This window comes from Arachis hypogaea, chromosome 20 (assembly GCF_003086295.3).
Source record: "Arachis hypogaea cultivar Tifrunner chromosome 20, arahy.Tifrunner.gnm2.J5K5, whole genome shotgun sequence".
Taxonomy (NCBI): domain Eukaryota; kingdom Viridiplantae; phylum Streptophyta; class Magnoliopsida; order Fabales; family Fabaceae; genus Arachis; species Arachis hypogaea.
The window spans coordinates 65,259-88,042 of record NC_092055.1 but is presented as its reverse complement, the minus strand read 5'-3'; the positions used below and the strand labels follow the sequence as shown (position 1 = coordinate 88,042).

The 22,784-nt window shown below is 34.3% G+C and overlaps 1 protein-coding gene across 1 annotated transcript; it reads left to right on the top strand.

The window, feature by feature from the left end:
* The first annotated feature begins 16,816 nt into the window (after nt 1-16,816).
* On the top strand, nt 16,817-21,645 carry LOC112783699 (syntaxin-22). The gene is made up of 7 exons (XM_025826745.3): nt 16,817-17,313; nt 18,369-18,462; nt 18,814-18,953; nt 19,202-19,276; nt 19,871-20,028; nt 20,142-20,242; nt 21,282-21,645. The coding sequence occupies exons 1-7, from the start codon at nt 17,123-17,125 to the stop codon at nt 21,345-21,347; spliced, it is 825 nt and encodes a 274-aa protein (XP_025682530.1). The 5' UTR covers nt 16,817-17,122; the 3' UTR covers nt 21,348-21,645.
* The last annotated feature ends 1,139 nt before the right edge of the window (nt 21,646-22,784 follow it).

Genomic DNA, 22,784 nt, shown 5'->3' with positions numbered 1-22,784 from the left:
AAACCCAAGAAAACCTAAAAAACCCTTGAAAATCCTAGAAAACCCTAAATAATTCTAGAAAATCCTAGATAACCCTAGAAAACCATAGAAATTTCCAAAATACCCTAGAAAACCCTAAAAAACCCTATATAATCTTAGATAACCCTAGAAAATCCTAGATAACCCAAGAAAACCCAAGATAACCCTAGAAAATCCTAGATAACCGTAGAAAACCCTAGATAACACTAGAACATCCTAGATAACCCTAGAAAGCCCTAGAAATTTTTAAAAACCCTAGAAAATCCTAGAAAATCCTAAAGAATCCTAAATAACCCTAGAAAACCCTAGATAACCCTAGAAAACCCTAGAAAACCCTAGAAAACTCTAGATAACCCTAGATAATCCTAGAAAACCCTAGATAACCCTAGACTAGATAACCCTAAATAACCCTAGAAAAACTTAGATAACCTTAGAAAATGCTAGAAAGCCCTAAAAAATCCTAGAAAATCCTAGATAATCCTAGAAAATCCTAGATAACCCTAGAAAACCTAGATAATCCGAGAAAATCCTAAAAAACCCTAGAAAGCCCTAGAAATTTCTAAAGAACCTAGATAACCCTAGAAAACACTAGAAAACCTAGAAAACCCTAGATAACCCTAGATAACCCTAGAAAACCCTATATAATCCTAGAAAATCCTAGAAAATCCTAGATAACCCTAGAAAATCCTAGAGAATCCTAAAAATCCTATAAAACCTTAGATAACCCTAGAAAATCCTAGATAAACCTAGAAAATCATAGATAACCCTAGAAAACCCTAGAAAACCCTAAAGGATCTAAGATCACTCTAGAAAACTCTAGAAAACCTAAAAAACCCTAGAAAATCCTAGATAACCCTAGATAACACTAGAAAACCCTAGATAACCCTAGAAAACCCTAGATAACCCTATATAACCCTAGAAAACCCTATATAACACTAGAAAGCCCTAGAAAATATTAAGAAATCCTAAAAAATCCTAGATAATCCTAGAAAGGCCTTGAAAACCCTAAAAAACCCTTTAAAACCATAGATAACCCTAAAAAACCCTAGATAACCCTAGAAAAACCTAGAAAACCCTAGATAACCCTAGAAAATCCTAGATAACCCTAGAAACCTTAGATAACCCGAGAAAATCCAAAAAAAACCCTAGAAAGCCCTAGAAATTACTAAAAACTCTAGAAAACCCTAAAACACGCTAAAGAACCCTAGATAACCCTAGAAAACACTAGAAAACCTAGAAAACCCTAGATAACCCTAGATAACCCTAGATAACCCTAGAAAACCCTATATAATCCTAAAAAATCCTAAAAAATCATAAATAACCCTAGAAAACCCTAGAGAATCCTAAAAATCCTAGAAAACCTTAGATAACCCTAGAAAACCCTAGATAACCCTAGAAAAACTTAGAAAACCCTAGAAAATCCTAGAAAACCCTAATGAACCCAAGATAACCCTAGAAAACTCTAGAAAACCTAAAAAACCCTAGAAAATCCTAGAAAACACTAGAAAACTCTAGATAACACTAGAAAACCCTAGATAACCCTAGAAAATCTTAGATAACCCTATATAACCCTAGAAAACCGTAGATAACACTAGAAAGCCCTAGAAAACCTTAAAAAATCCTAAAAAACCCTAGATAATCCTAGAAAACCCTAGATAACCCTAGAAAACCCTAGATAACCCTTGAAAACCCTTGAAAACCATAAAAAACCCTTTAAAACCTTAGATAACCCTAGAAAAACCTAGATAACCCTAGAAAATCCTAGATAATCCTAGAAAACCTTAGGAAACCCTAATAAACCTAGAAAATCCAAGAAAACCCAAATAACCCTAGAAAACCCTAGAAAACCAAGAAAACCCTTGAAAACCCTAGTAAACTCTAGAAAACCCTAGAAAGTCCTAGAAAACCCTAGAAAACCCTAGATAACCCTAGAAAATTCTAAAAAACCTAGAAAATCCTAGATAATCCTAGAAAATCCTAAATAACCCTAGAAAGCCCTAGAAATTTCTAAAAACCCTAGAAAATCCTAAAGAAACCTAGATAACCCTAGAAAATCCTAGAAAACCTAGAAAACCCTAGATAACCCTAGATAACGCTAGACAACCCTAGAAAACCCTAGATAACCCTAGATAACCCTAGAAAACCCTATATAACCCTAGAAAATCCTAGAAAACCCTAGAAAACCCTAGAAAATCCTAAAAATCCTATAAAACCTTAGATAACCCTAGAAAACCATAGATAACCCTAGAAAACCCTAGATAACTCAAGAAAATCCTATATAACCCTAGAAAATCCTAGATAACCCTAGAAAACCATAAAGAACCCAAGATAACGCTAGAAACCCTAGAAAACCTAAAAAACCCTAGATAATCCTAGAAAACCCTAGATAACCCTAGAAAATACTAGATAACCCTAGATAACCCTAGAAAACCCTAGATAACCCTAGATAACCCTAGAAAATCCTAGATAACCCTAGATAACCCTAGAAAACCCTAGATAACCCTAGATAACCCTAGAAAACACTAGATAACCCTAGAAAACCTTAGAAAATCCTAGTTAACACTAGAGAACACTAGAAAACCATTAAAAATACTATGAAACCTTAGATAACCCTAGAAAATCCTACATAACCGTAAAAAATCCTAGATAACCCTAGAAAGCCCTAAAAACCCTAGAAAAATCCTAGAAAACCCAAGATAACCCTAGAAAACCCTAGAAAACCTAGAAAACCCTTGGAAACCCTAGAAAACCTAGAATACCCTAGAAAACCAAGAAAACCCTTGAAAATCCAAGAAGACCCTAGAAAACACTAGAAAATCCTAGATAAGCCTAGAAAATCCTAGATAACCCTTGAAAGCCCTAGAAATTCCTAAAAACTCTAGAAAACCCTAAAGAACCCTAGATACCGCTAGAAAACCCATGAAAACCTAGAAAATCCTATAAAACCCTATATAACCCTAGAAAACCTTAGATAATCCTATAAACACCTAGAAAACCCTAGATAACCTGAGAAAGCCCTAGAAAAATCCTAGAAAACCCTAGAAAATCCTATAAAACCCTAGATAACCCTAGAAAACCCTAGAAAACCCTAAAAATCCTATAAAACCTTAGATAACCCTAGAAAACCCTAGAAAACCCTAGATAACCCTAGAAAACCCTAGATAACCCAAGAAAATCCTACATAACCCTAGAAAACCCTAGATAACCTTAGAAAACCCTAGATAACCCTAGAAAATCCTAGATAACCCTAGAAAATCCTAGAAATTCCTATATACCCTAGAAAACCTTAAAGAACCGAAGATAACGCTAGAAAACCCTAGAAAACCTAAAAAATCCTAAATAACCCTAGAAAATCCTAAAAAACTCTAGATAACCCTAGAAAATCCTAGATAACCCTAGATAACCCTAGAAAACCTAAGATAACCCTTTAAAACCTTAGATAAACCTAAAAAACCCTAGATAACCCTAGAAAAATCTAGACAACCCTAGATAACCCTAGGAAATCTTAGATAACCCTAGAAACCCTAGATAACCCGAGAAAATCCTAAAAAACCCTAGAAAGCCCTAGAAATTCCTAAAAACTCTAGAAAACCTAGAAAACCCTAGATAACCCTAGATAACCCTAGAAAACCCTATATAATCCTAGAAAATCCTAAAAAATCCTACATAACTCTAGAAAATCCTAGAGAATCCTAAAAATCCTATAAAACCTTAGATAACCCTAGAAAACCCTAGATAACCCTAGAAAAACTTAGATAACCCTAGAAAATTCTAGAAAACCCTAAAGAACCCAAGATAACCCTAGAAAACTCTAGAAAAACTAAAAAACCCTAGAAAACCCTAGAAAACTCTAGATAACACTAGGAAATACTAGATAACCCTAGAAAATCCTAGATAACCCTATATAACCCAAGAAAACCCTAGATAACACTAGAAAGTCCTAGAAAACCTTAAAAAATCCTAAAAAACCCTAGATAATCCTAGATAACCCTAGAAAACCCTAGATAACTCTTGAAAACCCTTGAAAACCCTAAAAAACCCTTTAAAACCTTAGATAACCCTAAAAACCCTAGATAACTCTAGAAAAACCTAGATAACCCTAGAAATCCTAGATAACCCTAGAAAATCCTAGAAAACCCCAATAAACCTAGAAAACCCAAGAAAACCCTAGATAACCCTAGAAAATCCTAGAAAACCAAGAAAACCCTTGAAAACCCTAGAAAACCCTAGAAAACCCTAGAAAGTCCGAGAAAACCCTAGATAACCCTAGAAAATCCTAAAAAACCTAGAAAACCCTAGATAATCCTAGAAAATCCTAAATAACCCTAGAAAGTCCTAGAAATTCCAAAAAACCGTAGAAAATCCTAAAGAACCCTCGATAACCCTAGAAAACCCTAGAAAACCTAGAAAACCCTAGATAACCCTAGATAACCCTAGAAAACCCTAAATAAACCTAGATAACCCTAGATAACCCTAAATAACTCTAGAATCCCTAGATAACACTAGAGAATCCTAGATAAACCTAGAAAATCCTAGAAAACCCTAAAAATCCTATAAAACCTTAGATAACCCTAGAAAACCCTTGATAACCCAAGAAAATCCTACATAACCCTAGAAAATCGTAGATAACCATAGAAAACCCTAGATAACCCTAGAAAATCCTAGATAACCCTAGAAATTCCTATATACCCTAGAAAACCCTAAAGAACCCAAGATAACGCTAGAAAACCCTAGAAAACCTAAAAAACCCTAGATAACCATAGAAAATCCTAAAAAACCCTAGATAACCCTAGAAAATCCTAGATAACCCTAGATAACCCGAGAAAACCCTAGATAACCCTAGATAACCCTAGAAAACCCTAGATAACCCTAGATAACCCTAGAAAACACTAGATAACCCTAGAAAACCCTAGTTAACACTAGAGAACACAAGAAAACCCTTAAAAATACTATAAAACCTTAGATAACCCTAGAAAAATCTAGATAACCCTAGAAAATCCTACATAACCGTAGAAAATTTTAGATAACCCTAGAAAGCCCTAAAAACCCTAGAAAACCCAAGATAAGAAAACCCTAGAAAACCTAGAAAACCCTTGGAAACCCTAGAAAACCTAGAATACCCTAGAAAACCTAGAAAACCCTTGAAAATCCTTGAAAATCCTAGATAACCCTAGATAAGCCTAGATAAGCCTAGAAAATCCTAGATAACCCTAGAAAGCCCTAGAAATTCCTAAAAATCCTAGAAAACCCTAAAGAACCCTAGATACCGCTAGAAAACCCATGAAAACCTAGAAAATCCTATAAAACCCTATATAACCCTAGAAAACCTTAGATAATCCTATAAACACCTAGAAAACCCTAGATAACCCGAGAAAGCCCTAGAAAATCCTAGAAAACCCTAAAAACCCTAAAGAACCCTAGATACCGCTAGAAAACCCATGAAAACCTAGAAAATCCTATAAAATCCTATATAACCCTAGAAAACCTTAGATAATCCTATAAACACCTAGAAAATCCTAGATAACCCTAGAAAGCCCTAGAAAATCCTAGAAAACCCTAGAAAACCCTAAATAATCCTAAAAAACTCTAGATTACCCTAGAAAACCCTAGATAACCCTAGAAAACCCTTAAAAATCCTAAAAAATCCTTTAAAACCTTAGATAACCCTAAAAAATCTTAGATAACCCTAGAAAAACCTAGATAACCCTAGAAAATCCTAGATAACCCTAATAACCCTAGAAAACTGTAGAAAATCCTAGAAAACCTAGAAAACCCTTGAAAACCCTAGAAAATCCTAGAAAGCCCTAAAAAACCCTAGAAAACCTTAGATAACCCTAGAAAATCCTAAAAAACCTAGAAACCCTTGAAAACCTTAGAAAACCCTAGATAACGCTAGAAAATCCTAGATAACCCTAGAAACCCTAGATAACCCGAGAAAATCCTAAAAAATCATAGAAAGCCCTAGAAATTCCTAAAAACCATAGAAAAACCTAGAAAACCCTAAAGAACCTAGATAACCCTAAAAAACACTAGAAAACCTAAAAAACCCTAGATAACCCTAGAAAATTTTATAAAATCCTAGAAAATCCTAGAAAACCCTAGATAACCCAAGAAAACCCTAGAGAATCCTAAAAATTCTATAAAACCTTAGATAACCCTATAAAACCCTAGATAACCCAAGAAAATCCTAGATAACCCTAGAAAATCCTAGAAATTCCTATATACCCTAAAAAGCCCTAAAGAACCCAAGATAACCCTAGAAAACTCTAGAAAACCTAAAAAACCCTATAAAACCCTAGATAACCCTAGAAAATCCTAAAAAACCCTAGATAAACCTAGATAACCCTAGAAAACCCTAGATAACCCTAGATAACCCTAGAAAATCCTAGATAAACCAAGATAACCCTAGAAAATCCCAAATAACCCTAGATAACCCTAGATAACCCTAGAAATCCTAGATAATCCTAGAAAATCCTAGAAAACCCTAGTTAACCTTAGAGAACCTAGATAACCCTTGAAAATCCTATAAAACCTTAGATAACCATTGAAAAATCTAGATAACCCAAGAAAACCCTACATAACCATAGAAAATCCTAGATAACCCTAGAAAATCCAAGAAAACCCTAAAAACCCTAGAAAACCCTAGATAACACTAGAAAACCCTAGAAAATCTAGAAAACCCTAGAAAACCTAGAAAACTAAAGAAAACCCTAGAAAATCCTAGAAAACCTAGAAAACCCTTGAAAATCGTAGAAAACCCTAGATAACCCTAGAAAACCCTAGATAACCCTAGAAAACCCTAGATAACCCTAGAAAATCCTAGATAACCCTAGAAAGCCCTAGAAATTCCTAAAAACTCTAGAAAACCCTAAAGAACCCTAGATACTGCCAGAAAATCCTAGAAAACCTAGAAAATCCTAGATAACCCTAGAAAACCCTAGAAAATCCAAGATAACCCTAGAAACCCCTAAAAAACCCTAGATAACCCTAGAAAGCCCTAGATAGCCCTAGAAAACCCTAGATAATCCTAGAAAACCCTAGATAATCCATAAAAGCCCTAGAAAACCTAAAAAAACCTAGAAAATCCTAGATAAACCTAGAAAACCCTAGAAAACCCTAGATAAACCTAGATAACCCTAGAAAACCCTAGATAACCCTAGAAAACCCTAGATAACCCTAGATAACCCTAGAAAACCCTAGATAACCCTAGATAACCCTAGAAAACTCCAGAAAATCCTATATAATCCTTGAAAATCCTAGAAAATTCTAGATAACCCTAGAAAATCCTAGAGAATCCTAAAAATCTATAAAACCTTAGATAACCCTAGAAAATCCTAGATAACCCTAAGAAAACTTAGATAACCCTAGAAAACCCTAGAAAACCGTAAAGAACCCAAGATAACACTAGAAAACTCTAGAAAAAACCCTAGAAAACTCTAGATAACACTAGAAAACCCTAGATAATCCTAGAAAATCCTAGATAAACCTATATAACCCTAGAAAACCCTAGATAACACTAGAAAGCCCTAGAAAACCTTAAAAAATCCTAAAAAACCCTAGATAATCCTAGAAAACTTTAGATAACCCTAGAAAACCCTAGATAACCCTTGAAAAACTTTGAAAACCCTAAAAAACCTTTAAAACCTTAGATAACCCTAAAAATCCTAGATAACCCTAGAAAAACCTAGATATCCCTAGAAAATCCTAGATAACCCTAGAAAACCCTAATAAACCCTAATAAACCTAGAAAACCCAAGAAAACCCTAGATAACCCTAGAAAACCCTAGAAAACCAAGAAAATCCTTGAAAACCCTAGAAAACTCTAGAAATCCCTAGAAAGTCCTAGAAAAACCTAGAAAATCCTAGATAATCCTAGAAAATCCTAAATAACCCTAGAAAACCCTAGAAATTCCTAAAAACTCTAGAAATTCCTAAATAACCATAGATAACCCTAGAAAACCCTAGAAAACCTAGAAAACACTAGATAACCCTAGATAACCCTAGAAAACCCTAGATAACCCTAGATAACCCTAAATAACTCTAGAAAACCCTAGATAACCCTAGAAAATCCTAGAAAACCCTCGATAACCCTAGAAAACATTAGAAAACCCTAAAAATCCTATAAAACCTTATATAACCCTAGAAAACCCTAGATAACCAAAGAAAATCCTACATAACCCTAGAAAATCGTAGATAACCCTAGAAAATCCTAGTTAACCCTAGAAATTCCTATATACCCTAGAAAACCCTAGATAACACAAGAAAATCTTACATAACCCTAGAAAATACTAGATAATCTTAGAAAACCCTAGATAACCCAAGAAAATCCTAGATAACTCTAGAAAACCCTAGAAATTCTTATATACCCTGGAAAACCCTAGAAAATCCTAAATAACCCAAGATAATGCTAGAAAACCCTAGAAAACCTAAAAAACCCTAGATAACCAAAGAAAACCCTAAAAAACCCTAGATAACACTAGAAAATCCTAGATAACCCTAAAAAACCCTAGATAACCCTAGAAAACCCTAGATAACCATAGATAACCCTAGAAAACCCTAGATAACCCTAGAAAATACTAGATAACCCTAGAAAACCCTAGAAAGCCCTGGTTAACACTAGAGAATACTAGAAAACCCCTAAAAACACTATAAAATATTAGATAACCCTAGAAAGCCCTAAAAACCCTAGAAAACCCAAGATAACCCTAAAAAATCCTAGAAAACCTAGAAAACCCTTGAAAATCCTTGAAAACCCTAGATAAGCCTAGAAAATCCTAGATAAGCTTGGAAAATCCAAGATAACCCTAGAAAGCCCTAGAAATTCCTAAAAACCCTAGAAAACCCTAAAGAACCCTAGATACCGCTAGAAAACCCATGAAAATCTAGAAAATCCTATAAAATCCTATATAACCCTAGAAAACCTTAGATAATCCTAGAAACACCTAGAAAACCCTAGATAACCCTAGAAAGCCCTAGAAAATCCTAGAAAATCCTAGAAAACCCTAAAAACCCTAGAAAATTCTAAACAACCCGAGATAACCCTAGAAAAACCTAGATAACCCTAAAAAATCCTAGATAACCCTAGAAAACCCTAATAAATCTAGAAAACCCAAGAAAACCCTAGATAACCCTAGAAAACCAAGAAAACCCTTGAAAATCCTAGAAAACCCTAGAAAATCCTAGAAAGTCCTAGAAAACTCTAGAAAACTCTAGATAACCCTAGAAAAATCCTAAAAACCCCTAGATAATCCTAGAAAATCCTAAATAATCCTAGAAATCCCTAGAAATTCCTAAAAACCCTAGAAAATCCTAAAGAACCCTAGATAACCCTAGAAAACCCTAGAAAAACTAGATAACCATAGATAACCCTAGATAACCCTAGAAAATCCTAGAAAATCCTAGAAAACCCTAGAAAACCCTAAAAATCCAATAAAACCTTAGATAATCCTAGAAAACCCTAGATAACACTAGAAACCCTAGATAACCCTAGAAAATCCTACATAACCCTAGAAAACCCTAGATAACCCTAGAAAACCCTAGATAACCCTAGAAAATCCTAGATAACCCTAGAAAACCCTAGAAAACCTAAAAAATCCTAGATAACCCTAGAAAATCCTAAAAATCTAGATAACCCTATAAAATCCTAGATAGCCTTAGATAACCCTAAAAAACCTTAGATAACCCTTTAAAACCTTAGATAACCCTAAAAAACCCTAGATAACCCTAGAAAAACCTAGATAACCCTAGATAACCCTAGAAAATCTTAGATAACCCTAGAAACCCTAGATAACCCGAGAAAATCCTAAAAAAACCTAGAAAGCCCTAAAAATTCCTAAAAACTCTAGAAAACCTAGAAAACCCTAGATAACCCTAGATAACCCTAGATAATCCTATATAATCCTAGAAAATCCTAGAAAATCCTAGATAACCCTAGAAAATCCTAGAGAATCCTAAAAATCCTATAAAACGTTAGATAACCCTAGAAAACCCTAGATAACCCTAGAAAAACTTAGATAACCCTAGAAAACTCTAGAAAACCCTAAAGAACCCAAGATAACCCTAGAAAACTCTAGAAAACCTAAAAAATCCTAGAAAACCCTAGAAAACCCTAGAAAACTCTAGATAACACTAGAAAACACTAGATAACCCTAGAAAATCCTAGATAACCCTATATAATCCTAGAAAACCCTAGATAACACTAGAAAGCCCTAGAAAACCTTAAAAAATCCTAAAAACCCTAGATAATTCTAGAAAACCCTAGATAACCCTAGAAAACCCTAGATAACCCTTGAAAATCCTTGAAAACCCTAAAAAATCCTTTAAAACCTTAGATAACCCTAAAAAACCCTAGATAATCCTAGAAAAACCTAGATAACCCTAGAAAATCCTAGATAACTCTAGAAAACCCTAGAAAACCCTAATAAACCTAGAAAACCCAAGAAAACCCTAGATAACCCTAAAAAATCTTAGAAAACCAAGAAAATCCTTGAAAACCCTAGAAAACCCTAGAAAGTCCTAGAAAACCCTAGATAACCCTAGAAAACCCTAAAAACCTAGAAAACCCTAGAAAATCCTAAAGAAACCTAGATAATCCTAGAAAACCCTAGAAAACCCTAGAAAACCCTAAATAACCCTAGATAACCCTAAATAACCCTAGAAAATCCTAGATAACCCTAGAAAATCCTAGAAAATCCTAGATAACCCTAGAAAACCCTAAAAATCCTATAAAACCGTAGATAACCCTAGAAAACCCTAGATAACCCAAGAAAATCCTACATAATCCTAGAAAATCGTAGATAACACTAGAAAACCCTAGTTAACCCTAGAAAATCCTAGATAACCCTAGAAAATCATAGAAATTCCTATATACCCTAGAAAACCCTAAAGAACCCAAGATAATGCTACAAAACCCTAGAAAACCTAAAAAACCCTAGATAACCCTAGAAAATCCTAAAAAACCCTAGATAACCCTAGAAAATCCTAGATAACCCCAGATAACCCTAGAAAATACTAGATAACCCTAGAAAACCCTAGATAACCCTAGATAACCTTAGAAAATACTAGATAACCCTAGAAAATCCTACATAACCGTAGAAAATCCTAGATAACACTAGAAAGCCTTAAAAACCCTAGAAAAAACCCTAGAAAACCCAAGATAACCCTAGAAAACACTAGAAAACCTAGAAAATCCTTGGAAACCCTAGAAAACCTAGAATACCCTAGGAAACCTAGAAAACCCATGAAAATCCTTAAAAACGCTAGATAAGCCTAGAAAATCCTAGATAAGCCTAGAAAATCCTAGATAACCCTAGAAAGCCCTAGAAATTCCTAAAAACCCTAGAAAATCATAAAGAACTCTAGATACCGCTAGAAAACGTATGAAAACCTAGAAAATCCTATAAAACCCTATATAACCCTAGAAAACCTTAGATAATTCTATAAACACCTAGAAAACCCTAGATAACCCTAGAAAGCCTTAGAAAATCCTAGAAAACCCTAGAAAACCCAAAAAACCCTAGAAAACCCTAATGAACCCTAGATACCGCTAGAAAACCCATGAAAACCTAGAAAATCCTATAAAATACTATACAACCCTAGAAAACCCTAGATAATCCTAGAAACCCCTAGAAAACCCTAGAAAATCCTAGAAAACCTTAGATAACCCTAGAAAACCCTAGATAACCCTAGAAAATCCTAAATAACCCTAGAAAGCCCTAGAAAACCTAAAAAATCCTAGAAAACCCTAGATAACCCTAGAAAACCCTAGATAATCCTTGAAAACCCTAGAAAACCATATATAACGCTAGAAAACCCTAGATAACCCTAGATAACCCTAGAAAACCCTAGCTAACCCTAGAAAACTCTAGAAAACCTTAAAAAACCCTAGATAACCTTAGATAACCCTAGAAAACCCTAGATAACCCGAGAAAACCCTAGATAACCCTATATAACCCAAGAAAACCCTATAAAACCCTAGAAAGCCCTAGAAAACCCTAAAAAATCCTAAAAAACCTAGATTACCCTAGAAAACCCTAGATAACCCTAGAAAACCCTAGATAACTCTAGAAAATCCTTGAAAATCCTAAAAAGCCTTTTAAAACCTTAGATAATCCTAAAAAATCTTAGATAACCCTAGAAAAATCTAGATAACCCTAGAAAATCCTAAATAACCCTAGAAAACCCTAAAAAACCCTAATAACCCTAGAAAATCGTAGAAAACCCTAGACAGCCCTAGAAAACCTAGAAAACCCTTGAAAACCCTAGAAAGCCCTAAAAAATCCTAGAAAACCCTAGATAACCCTAGAAAACCCTAAAAAACCTAGAAACCCTTGAAAACCCTAGATAACCCTAGAAAATCCTAGATAACCCTAGAAACCCTAGATAACCCGAGAAAATCCTAAAAAACCATAGAAAGCCCTAGAAATTCCTAAAAACCCTAGAAAAACCTAGAAAATCCTAAAGAACCCTAGATAACCCTAGAAAACACTAGAAAACCTAAAAAACCCTAGATAACCCTAGATAACCTTAGAAAACCCTATAAAATCCTAGAAAATCCTAGAAAACCCTAGATAACCCTAGAAAATCCTAGAGAATCCTAAAAATCCTATAAAACCTTAGATAACCCTGACAAACCCTAGATAATCCTAGAAAATCCTAGATAATCCTAGAAAACCCTAGAAATTCCTATATACCCTAGAAAACCCTAAAGAACCCAAGATAACCCTAGAAAACTCTAGAAAACCTAAAAAACCCTATAAAACCTTAGATAACCCTAGAAAATCCTAAAAAATCCTAGATAACCCTAGATAACCCTAGAAAATCCTAGATAAACCTAGATAACCCTAGAAAACCCCAAATAACCTTAGATAACCCTAGATAACCCTAGATAACCCTAGAAAATCCTATAAAACCCTAGTTAACCCTAGAGAACCCTAGAAAACCCTTGAAAACCCTATAAAACCTTAGATAACCATTGAAAAACTTAGATAACCCTAGAAAACCCTACATAACCGTGAAAAATCCTAGATAACCCTAGAAAATCCAAGAAAACCCTAAAAACCCTAGAAAACCCTAGAAAACCCTAGATAACCCTAGAAAACCCTAAAAAACCCTAGAAAACCTAGAAAACTAAAGAAAACCCTAGATAACCCTAGAAAATCCTAGAAAACCCTTGAAAATCGTAGAAAACCTTAGATAACCCTAGAAAATCCTAGATAACCCTAGAAAGCCCTAGAAATTCCTAAAAACTCTAGAAAACCCTAAAGAACCCAAGATAACACTAGAAAACTCTAGAAAACCTAGAAAATCCTAGAAAATCCTAGAAAACTCTAAAGAACCCAAGATAACACTAGAAAACTCTAGAAAACCTAAAAAACCCTAGAAAACCCTAGAAAACCCTAGAAAACTCTAGATAACACTAGAAAACCATAGATAACCCTAGAAAATCCTAGATAACCCTATATAACCCTAGAAAACCCTAGATAACACTAGAAAGCCCTAGAAAACCTTAAAAAATCCTAAAAACCCTAGATAATCTTAGAAAACCCTAGATAACCCTAGAAAACCCTAGATAACCCTTGAAAACCCTTGAAAACCCTACAAAGAGGATAACCAAATCTTATATACCAACAAAAAATATCCTAATTTGAATTGATGTCCCAGTTGGACAAGTGGACACTGAAACAAATTCACGCCAGAAGCGTGGTAGACCTATCGGTTCCAAAGACGAAAATCCTCGAAAAAGAAAAGAGGTAAATACTATTCCTGTTGAAAACGACAAAGCAAAGACACATGCAGTTGTCCAAAATTCTGATATAATTTTAACGCCCGAAGACGTTCAGGTACCTGAAAATTGTGAAAATGACGAGATCTTGATAAATTATGTCTTTACGGAAGAGAAACGGGAGCGAAATAAGACAATTGTCGATGAAATATTTGCTTATAATGTGACATTAAATATCATGCATGAAAGTAAGGATTTTGAGCAAAGAACAGTAAAAAAATATTGACAAAGAAATGATTGGCCAAAATAGAAAGAAGCCATGAAAACTGAGTTAGACTCACTTACAAAACGTGAAGTCTTTAGACCTGTAGTCCGTACACCAGAAGATGTAAAATCTGTTGGATACAGATGTGTGTTTGTGAGAAAACGAAATAAGAAAAATGATGTACGCTACAAAGCTCGACTTGTGGCACAAGGTTTTTCACAAAGGCCCGGTATAGATTATGAAGAAACATATTCTCCTGTAGTAGATGCAATAACATTGCGTTATTTGGTCAGTTTATTCGCATATCATAAACTACATATGCATTTAATGGATTTGGTAACAGCCTACTTATACGGATCATTAGATTGTGATATCTATATGAATGTTCTTGAAGGACTAAAGATATCTAAACCATCCAATGAATATTCGCAAGGGTTATACTTAGTCAAATTGCAAAGATCTTTATATAGTCTAAAGCAATTTGGATGAATGTGATATAATCGTCTTACTGAGTATCTGGCAAAAAACGGATTCAAGAATAATGATATCTGCCCATGTGTTTTCATAAAGAAATCTGCATTTGGATTCATTATAATTGTTGTGTACGTTGATGATTTAAATATCATTAGAACTATTAAAGAGATTCCAACAACTATAAAAGCTTTAAAAGAAGAGTTTGAGATGAAAGATCTTGGAAAGACTAAATTTTATCTCGACCTGTAGGTCGAGCATAAAAAAAGGGAGAAAATGAAGAAAATGAAGATATTCTTGATCTTGAAGTACCATATCTTAGTGCCATTTGAGCGCTAATGTATCTTACTAATAATACATGACCCGATATATCATTTGTTGTGAATTTACTAGTAATGTATAATTCCTCTCCAACCAGAAGACATTGGAATGGAATAAAACAAATCTTTAGATATCTTCATGGAACTGTTGATATGGGATTGTTTTATCCCTATGGATCCAAGTCACAACTAGTTGGATATGCAGATGCAGGATACTTGTCTGATCCACATAAAGGGAGATTTCAAACAGGATACATGTTCACATATGGTAGTACAACTATATCATGGAGGTCCACAAAACAGGCGATTGCAGCAACCTCCTCTAATCATGCTGAAATACTAGTGATACATTAAGCAAGTCGCGAGTGTTTTTGGCTCAAGAGTTCGATCCAATATATTCTGTCATCATGTGGACTGATTAATTATAAGATAGCTCCAACTGTCCTGTTTGAAGATAACACAACATGCATTGCTCAACTTAAGGGTGGATACATCAAAGGTGACAGAACAAAGTATATTTCTCCTAAATTCTTCTTCACTCATGATCTTCAAAATCAAGGAACAATTGATATCCAACAGATCCGCTCAAGTGATAATCTGGCAGATTCATTTACAAAGTCATTTCCAAAATTCTCCTTTAAAAAATTGGTACATCAGATTGTGATGCACCAATTTTGAAACATTAAATGATGTCGACAAGAGTGGGAGACTATACTCTTTTTTCCTTGGTCAGGTTTTTTCCCATTGAGTTTTTCTTGACAAGGTTTTTAATGAGGCAGTCCCCATCGAAGGATATTGTACTCTTTTTTCTTCACTAATGTTTTTTTTCCATTGAATTTTTTTAGTAAGGTTTTAACGAGGCATAATCCTAAATGGTCATTGAAGGGAGAGTGTTGAGATTAGTATGATGATGTGGATGCTCATTTAGTGGGCGGTTCACTCTTTACAAAATGAGAATTTATTTTCTTAAAACAGATTGAAATTAATAAGACTAAAAGGCAATGCTCTTGTATGCCTATAAATAGGCATGAACTGATGCAAAAGGAACATACACATAGAAATAATAAAAACACTCTTCTCTCTTTATACACTACTAATAATTTCCTTTTCTCTCTTTTTACTGCATATAAATATATGAATAATTTTATTGAATTAATTATATTAATACTAGAATCTTCTATTTACACATCTTTATTTTATATTTTGTACATTTTCTTTATTTATTTTACAACATAAATAACATATGCATATACACGATTATCTAGTTGTTATTTTTTGTGTTCATCATGCCATATTTTTAAAAGAAAAACTAACAACAGTTATTCACATCAATATTATTTTATTTTCAATTAAAAACTAATATTTTAGTTGTAATTAAGAGTAAAATATTATTTTTATCTTTAATATTTAGAATAAATTTTAAAGTTATTCCTAACATCTAAATCATTTTGTTTAAGTTTATAATGTTTTAAAATCGTCTCAATATTATTCTTGCGTTAGTGATATGCTAACAGAAATAACAGTACAACATAATTAAAATGATTTTGAAGTGTTAGAGACTTAAATATAATAAAAATATTAGAAATGAATATGATACATTATTTTTAGAAAAATTCTCAAATCAAATTAAATTAAAAATAAATTTTAATAGAATAAATTTTTTACTAATTCAAAATTTTACTTATCATACAATATTTATAGAATAATTAATAGATAAATTTTTAAAAAAATAAAAAATGAACATATATATACAATAAAGTGTATTAATACCTTTTTATTTCTAATGTATTAAATTTTTTTAATATTTAACTTAAATAAAATTTATTTTTAACATTAATTAAAATTAATTTTATCCTTTAATATATTAATTATTTTATAGTACATAATTATTTAATTATTTTTAATAAATTTTAATGACGTTATTTTTTATTCTAAAAATATATTTTTTTAATTTTATCCTTAAAGAGAGAAAGATTTTTAGTCATGGTAAAAATGCTCGCAGAATGATGTTTACAGTTTACTACATCTTATGTTAACATAACTTTACCTATCAACAACTACCTCACTGAATTGTTTGGGCATTCCAAACCTTCAATACCATCAAGCATCGTTATTCACTTTCTCTCTCCTCAAATTCTCGCCGGGTTCCGGCGCCCCCTCTCTGTTTTCTTTTTCTTATGTTTTTTCACATTCCCTAATATCCCCTAGCTCCTTCAGCTGGTCTTCTATTTCCAGATTCCGGTATACAACAACGAACTTTTCTCTCTGGGTGAAACTCGTCCCGAGCAACTTAGGGTTACCTGCTATTGGAAGACAATAATCACCATGAGCTTTCAGGACATAGAATCTGGCCGTCCCTTCGGTGGTTCGAGGCGTGGCCTCATCAATGGGAAGCAATATCCTACACAAGCGGTGGCAGCCGGCATATTCCAGATCAACACCGCCGTCTCCACCTTCCAGAGGCTCGTCAACACCCTTGGAACCCCCAAAGACACCCCCGAGCTCCGTGAGAAGCTGTGAGTTTCTTTATCTTCCTTAATCTTTGTCGCTGATTTCTTTCTTTCTTTCTTTCTTCCCGTTTCCGTTGTTGATCGAGCTCAATTATCCGTACAATAACCTATCTCTCTGTGAAAGAGTTTAATTATGATAATCCGGCGTCTATTTTTTTCTGGAGTCATTCCTTTGTTAATCGAGATATTTTTCTTTCTGTGCTAATTCTCTTCTACTTTTACTTTTTGGTTTCTTCCGAAAACAAAATGGAGCTTGTGATTGTGACTTGTCTGGAGCCGTTTATCGTGCATTTAATTTACCTGGGGTGTTAGTGTAAGTGTAACTAGTGCTTGAGGAATGGGGTTCCTCTTTTTCTGAACTACTTCCACATTTCATAGTAAGTTACTAATATTATGAGAATGGTAAAATTGCTGATTGACGTGGCTAAATATCTTCCTTACTTGAAATCCAACACAAAATCTATTGAACAGTCCTGATGATGACAGAGTGCTTTGGTTTATAATGCTTTTTCCCGTTGACTTCTGAGTTGACCTTGGGGGGGGGGGTTGATAGTTGATACGAGATGAGATGACCTTCACTGATTTCCAAGTTGCCTTTTTTGTGCGTCTTCCTGTAAATGCTCCATTGGCTGTAGGATCGACAATTCCACATTCTTCTTTTGAACCCCATTGTATGCCTTTTGTCTCTGTAAATAATAATAACAATAAAAAGTCATTGCTTATGTTACTAAGTTTGCAATGAGTACCCTGAAAGAGTCACCCCTTTCCTTCCCTTCAAAACCTAACTCACAAATATGAAACAACCCCTTATAGTGTACATCGAATGTTCCCCTTTATGTGCAATTAATGCAGGAATAGTATTGTTAAATATAACTTATTTCAAGCCAGACCCATGATTTAAAAGTAGATAATGGTGTCGATTCCTGTTGGGAAACTTAATCTTTTCTTCCTAGCAAACTATATCCCAGTCCATGTTGTTAATCATGTTTAAATAATGAATGACTTATAAGAACTTTGTAAACCTCTTACTCTGTTACCCTGTTATACATACTAACTTGCAGCCACAAGACAAGGCTGCATATTGGGCAGTTGGTGAAGGACACATCAGTCAAGCTAAAGCAAGCTAGTGATATGGATCACCAAGTTGAAGTTAATGTAAGTTCGGACCTTGTTCTTATATTCTGCTCCATTTGAATAGGCAAAACAGTTTAGTGACCTCCAATACTTGTTATGATCAAATTTTGCATGACTTCCACAAAAAATTATTATTCTTAACTGAGATTCTTGTAGCCATTTTATACGTTAATGTCACAATAGTTTTGGTCTGATTTTTTAATAAATACACTACAAAAATTTGTTATGGTTTGGTAGTTTATTATACTCCTTCCATTTGAAAATAAGTATCTCTGAAAAATTGAAAGAGACACTTATTTTGAAATAGAGGGAATAATATATTTAGGGTGACATGAACTTCAATGCTTTTAATTTCAAAATTTTTGTCTGCAGCCAAGCAAGAAGATAGCAGATGCCAAACTCGCAAAAGATTTTCAGGCTGTGCTGAAAGAATTTCAGAAGGCACAACGTCTTGCAGCTGAGAGAGAAACAGCGTATACTCCTTTTGTTCCACAAGCAGTTCTTCCTTCTAGGTGAGTTATCAACTTTGTACAAGTGGAAATGGCAAAAGTTGATCCTTATTTGCTTTATGTGTGTGGCTTATTTAGAATTTTAGTGATTATGTACAGTGACGGAAGAATAAGTTAATCTTGAAATAATACAACTTAATTTGTTTGCACTTGGTTCTTTGGTTATCAATCGTGTCCTGAATGCATTGTTGTTAATTCTTATTACCTATGTGTATGTGGTTATGATGTGGGCTTCTCTCACTTGCTTGCAGCTATACAGCTAGTGAAGTAGATACTAGTTCTGATACGACTCCAGAACAGCGTGCCCTTCTTGTGGAATCCAGGAGGTGATTTTTATTTTTTTTGATGGGATGATTTATTGTTTCTTATTTGTTTCCTATTGATAGTAAAATAAGTGATTTGTAGATTTGTTTTCCTTGGGTTACTACTTACTACATTGTTTTTGTCTTTCTGATAAGAACGTCTGGTATTCCTATTATATTTGGTTATATTGTGAAATTAATATGATAGTTGGTGTTACAGTGTGCACTTCGGAATGTACTGTTGGTGAAAAATGGAACTCAAATATATTGATCATAAATGGATATTTGACCAAATCAATCTGTTCCATTCCCCCATGCATGTTCAAATGCAAAATATTATTATGCTGAAAAGAATGCTATAAGCTGTCATTTTCTTTGTTCCATTCCCCCATGCATGTTCAAATGCAAAATATTATTATGCTGAAAAGAATGCTGTAAGCTGTCATTTTCTTTCCTTTTATGTTTTCTCTGGTGCAAAGGAGTTGCTGACAGTCGATGGCAGGATCCTATTGTCATTACAACAACCATACGTGCACTTGTTTTAACAGAAAAATGCTACTCAGATTCAACCTGTTGTCATTATTTAGTACCTTAGCTCTTGCGTTGTTCATACTGCAGGCAGGAGGTTTTATTCTTAGATAATGAGATTGCCTTCAATGAGGCTATCATTGAGGAAAGGGAGCAAGGCATTCAAGAAATACAGCAGCAAATCGGCGAGGTTAATGAGATTTTCAAAGATCTTGCTGTGCTCGTCCATGAGCAAGGAGCCATGATTGGTAGGTTTTTTCCTCCTTTACTTTTATGGATTATATGTGCCTTTAATTACTTTGTTCGTTTATTTTTATGTACTTGCTCATATTATCTGGTGTTATGGATTTTGCTTTTGTAGATGACATTGGCTCCAACATTGAGAACTCTCATGCTGCAACCGCACAAGCAAAATCTCAACTTGCCAAAGCTTCAAAAACCCAAAGATCAAATTCGTCTTTGGTAATGCATTTATGATTTTCCTTTCCCTCCTACTTTGATAACATGAATCTGTGACATTATGAGTAGATAGATTTCTAAGACCAAATTAAGGCTTGGTTTGATAAAGTTTTTCGAAGAGGTGCTTGTGCACTTTAAAAGCTCAAGCTCCTCATTTTGTGTTTGGTAAATAAAAAAGACCATGTGTTTGTGCTTGCAGCTTTTAAAAGATCGGGGTGCTTTTGAAAGCATCTAAGGTGGAGCTTTTCAAAATTGGCTTGTGCTTTTCAAAATTTAAAAGTCTAATATAACCTCATATGTTAACTAATTTTCAAATTTAACACTTACATTTATGTCTATTATAGTATTTTTAAATTTTAAAAGTTATTTTACTAAACGCAATTGTTGTTGCTTTTGTTTATTGAAAGCTATTTTTAATTTGATTTACTAAACATAAATTACTACAATTTTTGAAAGGCATCTTTTAAAAATTAGCTTTTATAAGCTACTTTTAAAAAGTAAAAGCTTTACCAAACTAAGCCTAAGGATAACTATACGTTTGTTTTCATTTTTGCTTTTTACTGCTTATGCTCTTGTGTGTGTGTGTGTGATCATAAATATTCTTTTTGGAAAAGGGGGAATCAGAAAAATATTTTCTGTTCTTTTAGTAGGGTTGGAGTTGCTTATCATGAAACCGAAGTACTAGTTTCAGAAGTTTGTTCAAAAGTACTCTTATATGTTCTTTCTATGTTGAAGACTTCTTTACGTTATGACATTGAGCTTATCAGTAGGATTGGAGTTGATGGTTATTTTACGAATGGTATAGATCCATCAGCTTACATCAATATAGGCGTCCCCCATTTCATCTTGTATTCTACCGTTTTGCATATAGTATACTATTTTGCTTTTCTATTAAGACAGTTTATTTTTGTTGGTCTGAGCTGTGTGTGGTTGGTGGTTTATGTATGTGGAATATACAACAATTCCTACTTTACGATTTATTGTAGATTGTTCACCATCTTCCTTTGTTAATGCTGTCTTCTGTTTCTCTCCCCATTTCTAGACATGTTTGCTTTTGGTGATATTTGGGATTGTGCTTCTCATCGTCATCATAGTTCTGGCCGCCTAGTCAAAGATTGTCGATATTCTATCGTGTATCAAATGCAACATAGGAACAGCAGCAGTTTGCCATCTCCCTTGCTAATGATTTCACTTGACTGGTGTTTTACCCGGTCTCATGATTGACTGGTGCTTGTCGCATCGGGCTTCAGTATATAATGCGGGGATGCACACAAATATATCATGATTTTGTCGTGTCATTATGTTTCTGTATCTATGTTACTATGTTAGTGTTTGAGGCTTTAAGGATGTGACACGGTGTAAGTTCTCTTCTTACTTCTTTAATGAAAGGGAAAATTCATTCTTTATTTTTTCCTTTACCTGTGAACGCAAACCCAAATTTATGTGTGAACTTTAATACAAAAATTGAAGCTTCTGCCCTTAAGGGCCGTGTGGGGAGGATACAACGTACAAGTATATAATGTTAAACAACTATGCTAAGTGTATATATTAACCACTAAAATTAGTACCCTAACAAGACGGACACACGACGTTATATCTTGGAACTGATTTTTGAATATTTAACTTGATTTCATCAAGAAACTGTTGGGGGATATCTATAGTTTCTGTGCGAATCTCGGCCATTAAACATATAGGTCGGTTATCACCCAGCAACAATAATTAGGAGCTAATCAGAGCTACATATAACACAACGCGAACTACACAAGAGAGCAACTTTGATTCAGTCTTGATTAGATATTCCATGAGTTAATATTGACTTAAGCGTCATCCAGGAATACGCAGCACTGTCAAGTTTCCGAGGATTACACAGCACTGTCATCCAGTAGATAGAACAAAAGAGCATTTCCCAGTGTTGGCGAGCTATCCTTTTTCCTGACTGGAATATAAATATATATTAAAAATAATTGTAAATATCCTTTTCGGCCCCTAAGCATTTTAAATTGGGACATGTCGCACTTTTATCATCCAAAAACCTCAACCAGGTCCTCAACCATCAACATTAATGAACGTATCGACCTCTGTGACCGGTTGCCAACAAGTTGCCTGGATGACGTGTCAGGTTGAGGCTGAGTTGTCAACTGCAGGTGCCACTTGTAAGTAGAAGTTGTTGCAGGGACTCAAAATCTCCTCCCTGCAACTGAAACGGCGTCGTTGCGTTGGGTTCATATTCCCTCTCACCTTCGAGGTACATTTACTGTAATCTCCTTCTTGTTTTTACTCATTCACTAAAAAGCCCTAACACTTCATCTCCCACCATTGTTTTCCTCCAAAACCTTTGCATGACGCTAGAACGGAAGTCTGGTATAATCAAATCTGCGACGAACGTGTGGAGGAGTTAGATGTTGACTGTGTGAGACGGCAGTGAAAGGTTAGTTCTTTTTTTCGATTTTCACATTGTGTTAGTTGAGAATGTAATTGTTTTCCATTCGTGTCTATGAGGGGTGTGAACTGCTTTACGTTCGTATTGATCATTATGATTAATGGA

Coding starts and splice junctions, on each gene's coding strand:
- LOC112783699 (XM_025826745.3), top strand. CDS start 17,123: ATGAGCTTTCAGGACATAGAATCTGGCCGTCCCTTCGGTGGTTCGAGG. Junction 18,463..18,813: donor ATCACCAAGTTGAAGTTAAT/GTAAGTTCGGAC, acceptor TTTTGTCTGCAG/CCAAGCAAGAAGATAGCAGA. Junction 20,243..21,281: donor AAAGATCAAATTCGTCTTTG/GTAATGCATTTA, acceptor CCCCATTTCTAG/ACATGTTTGCTTTTGGTGAT.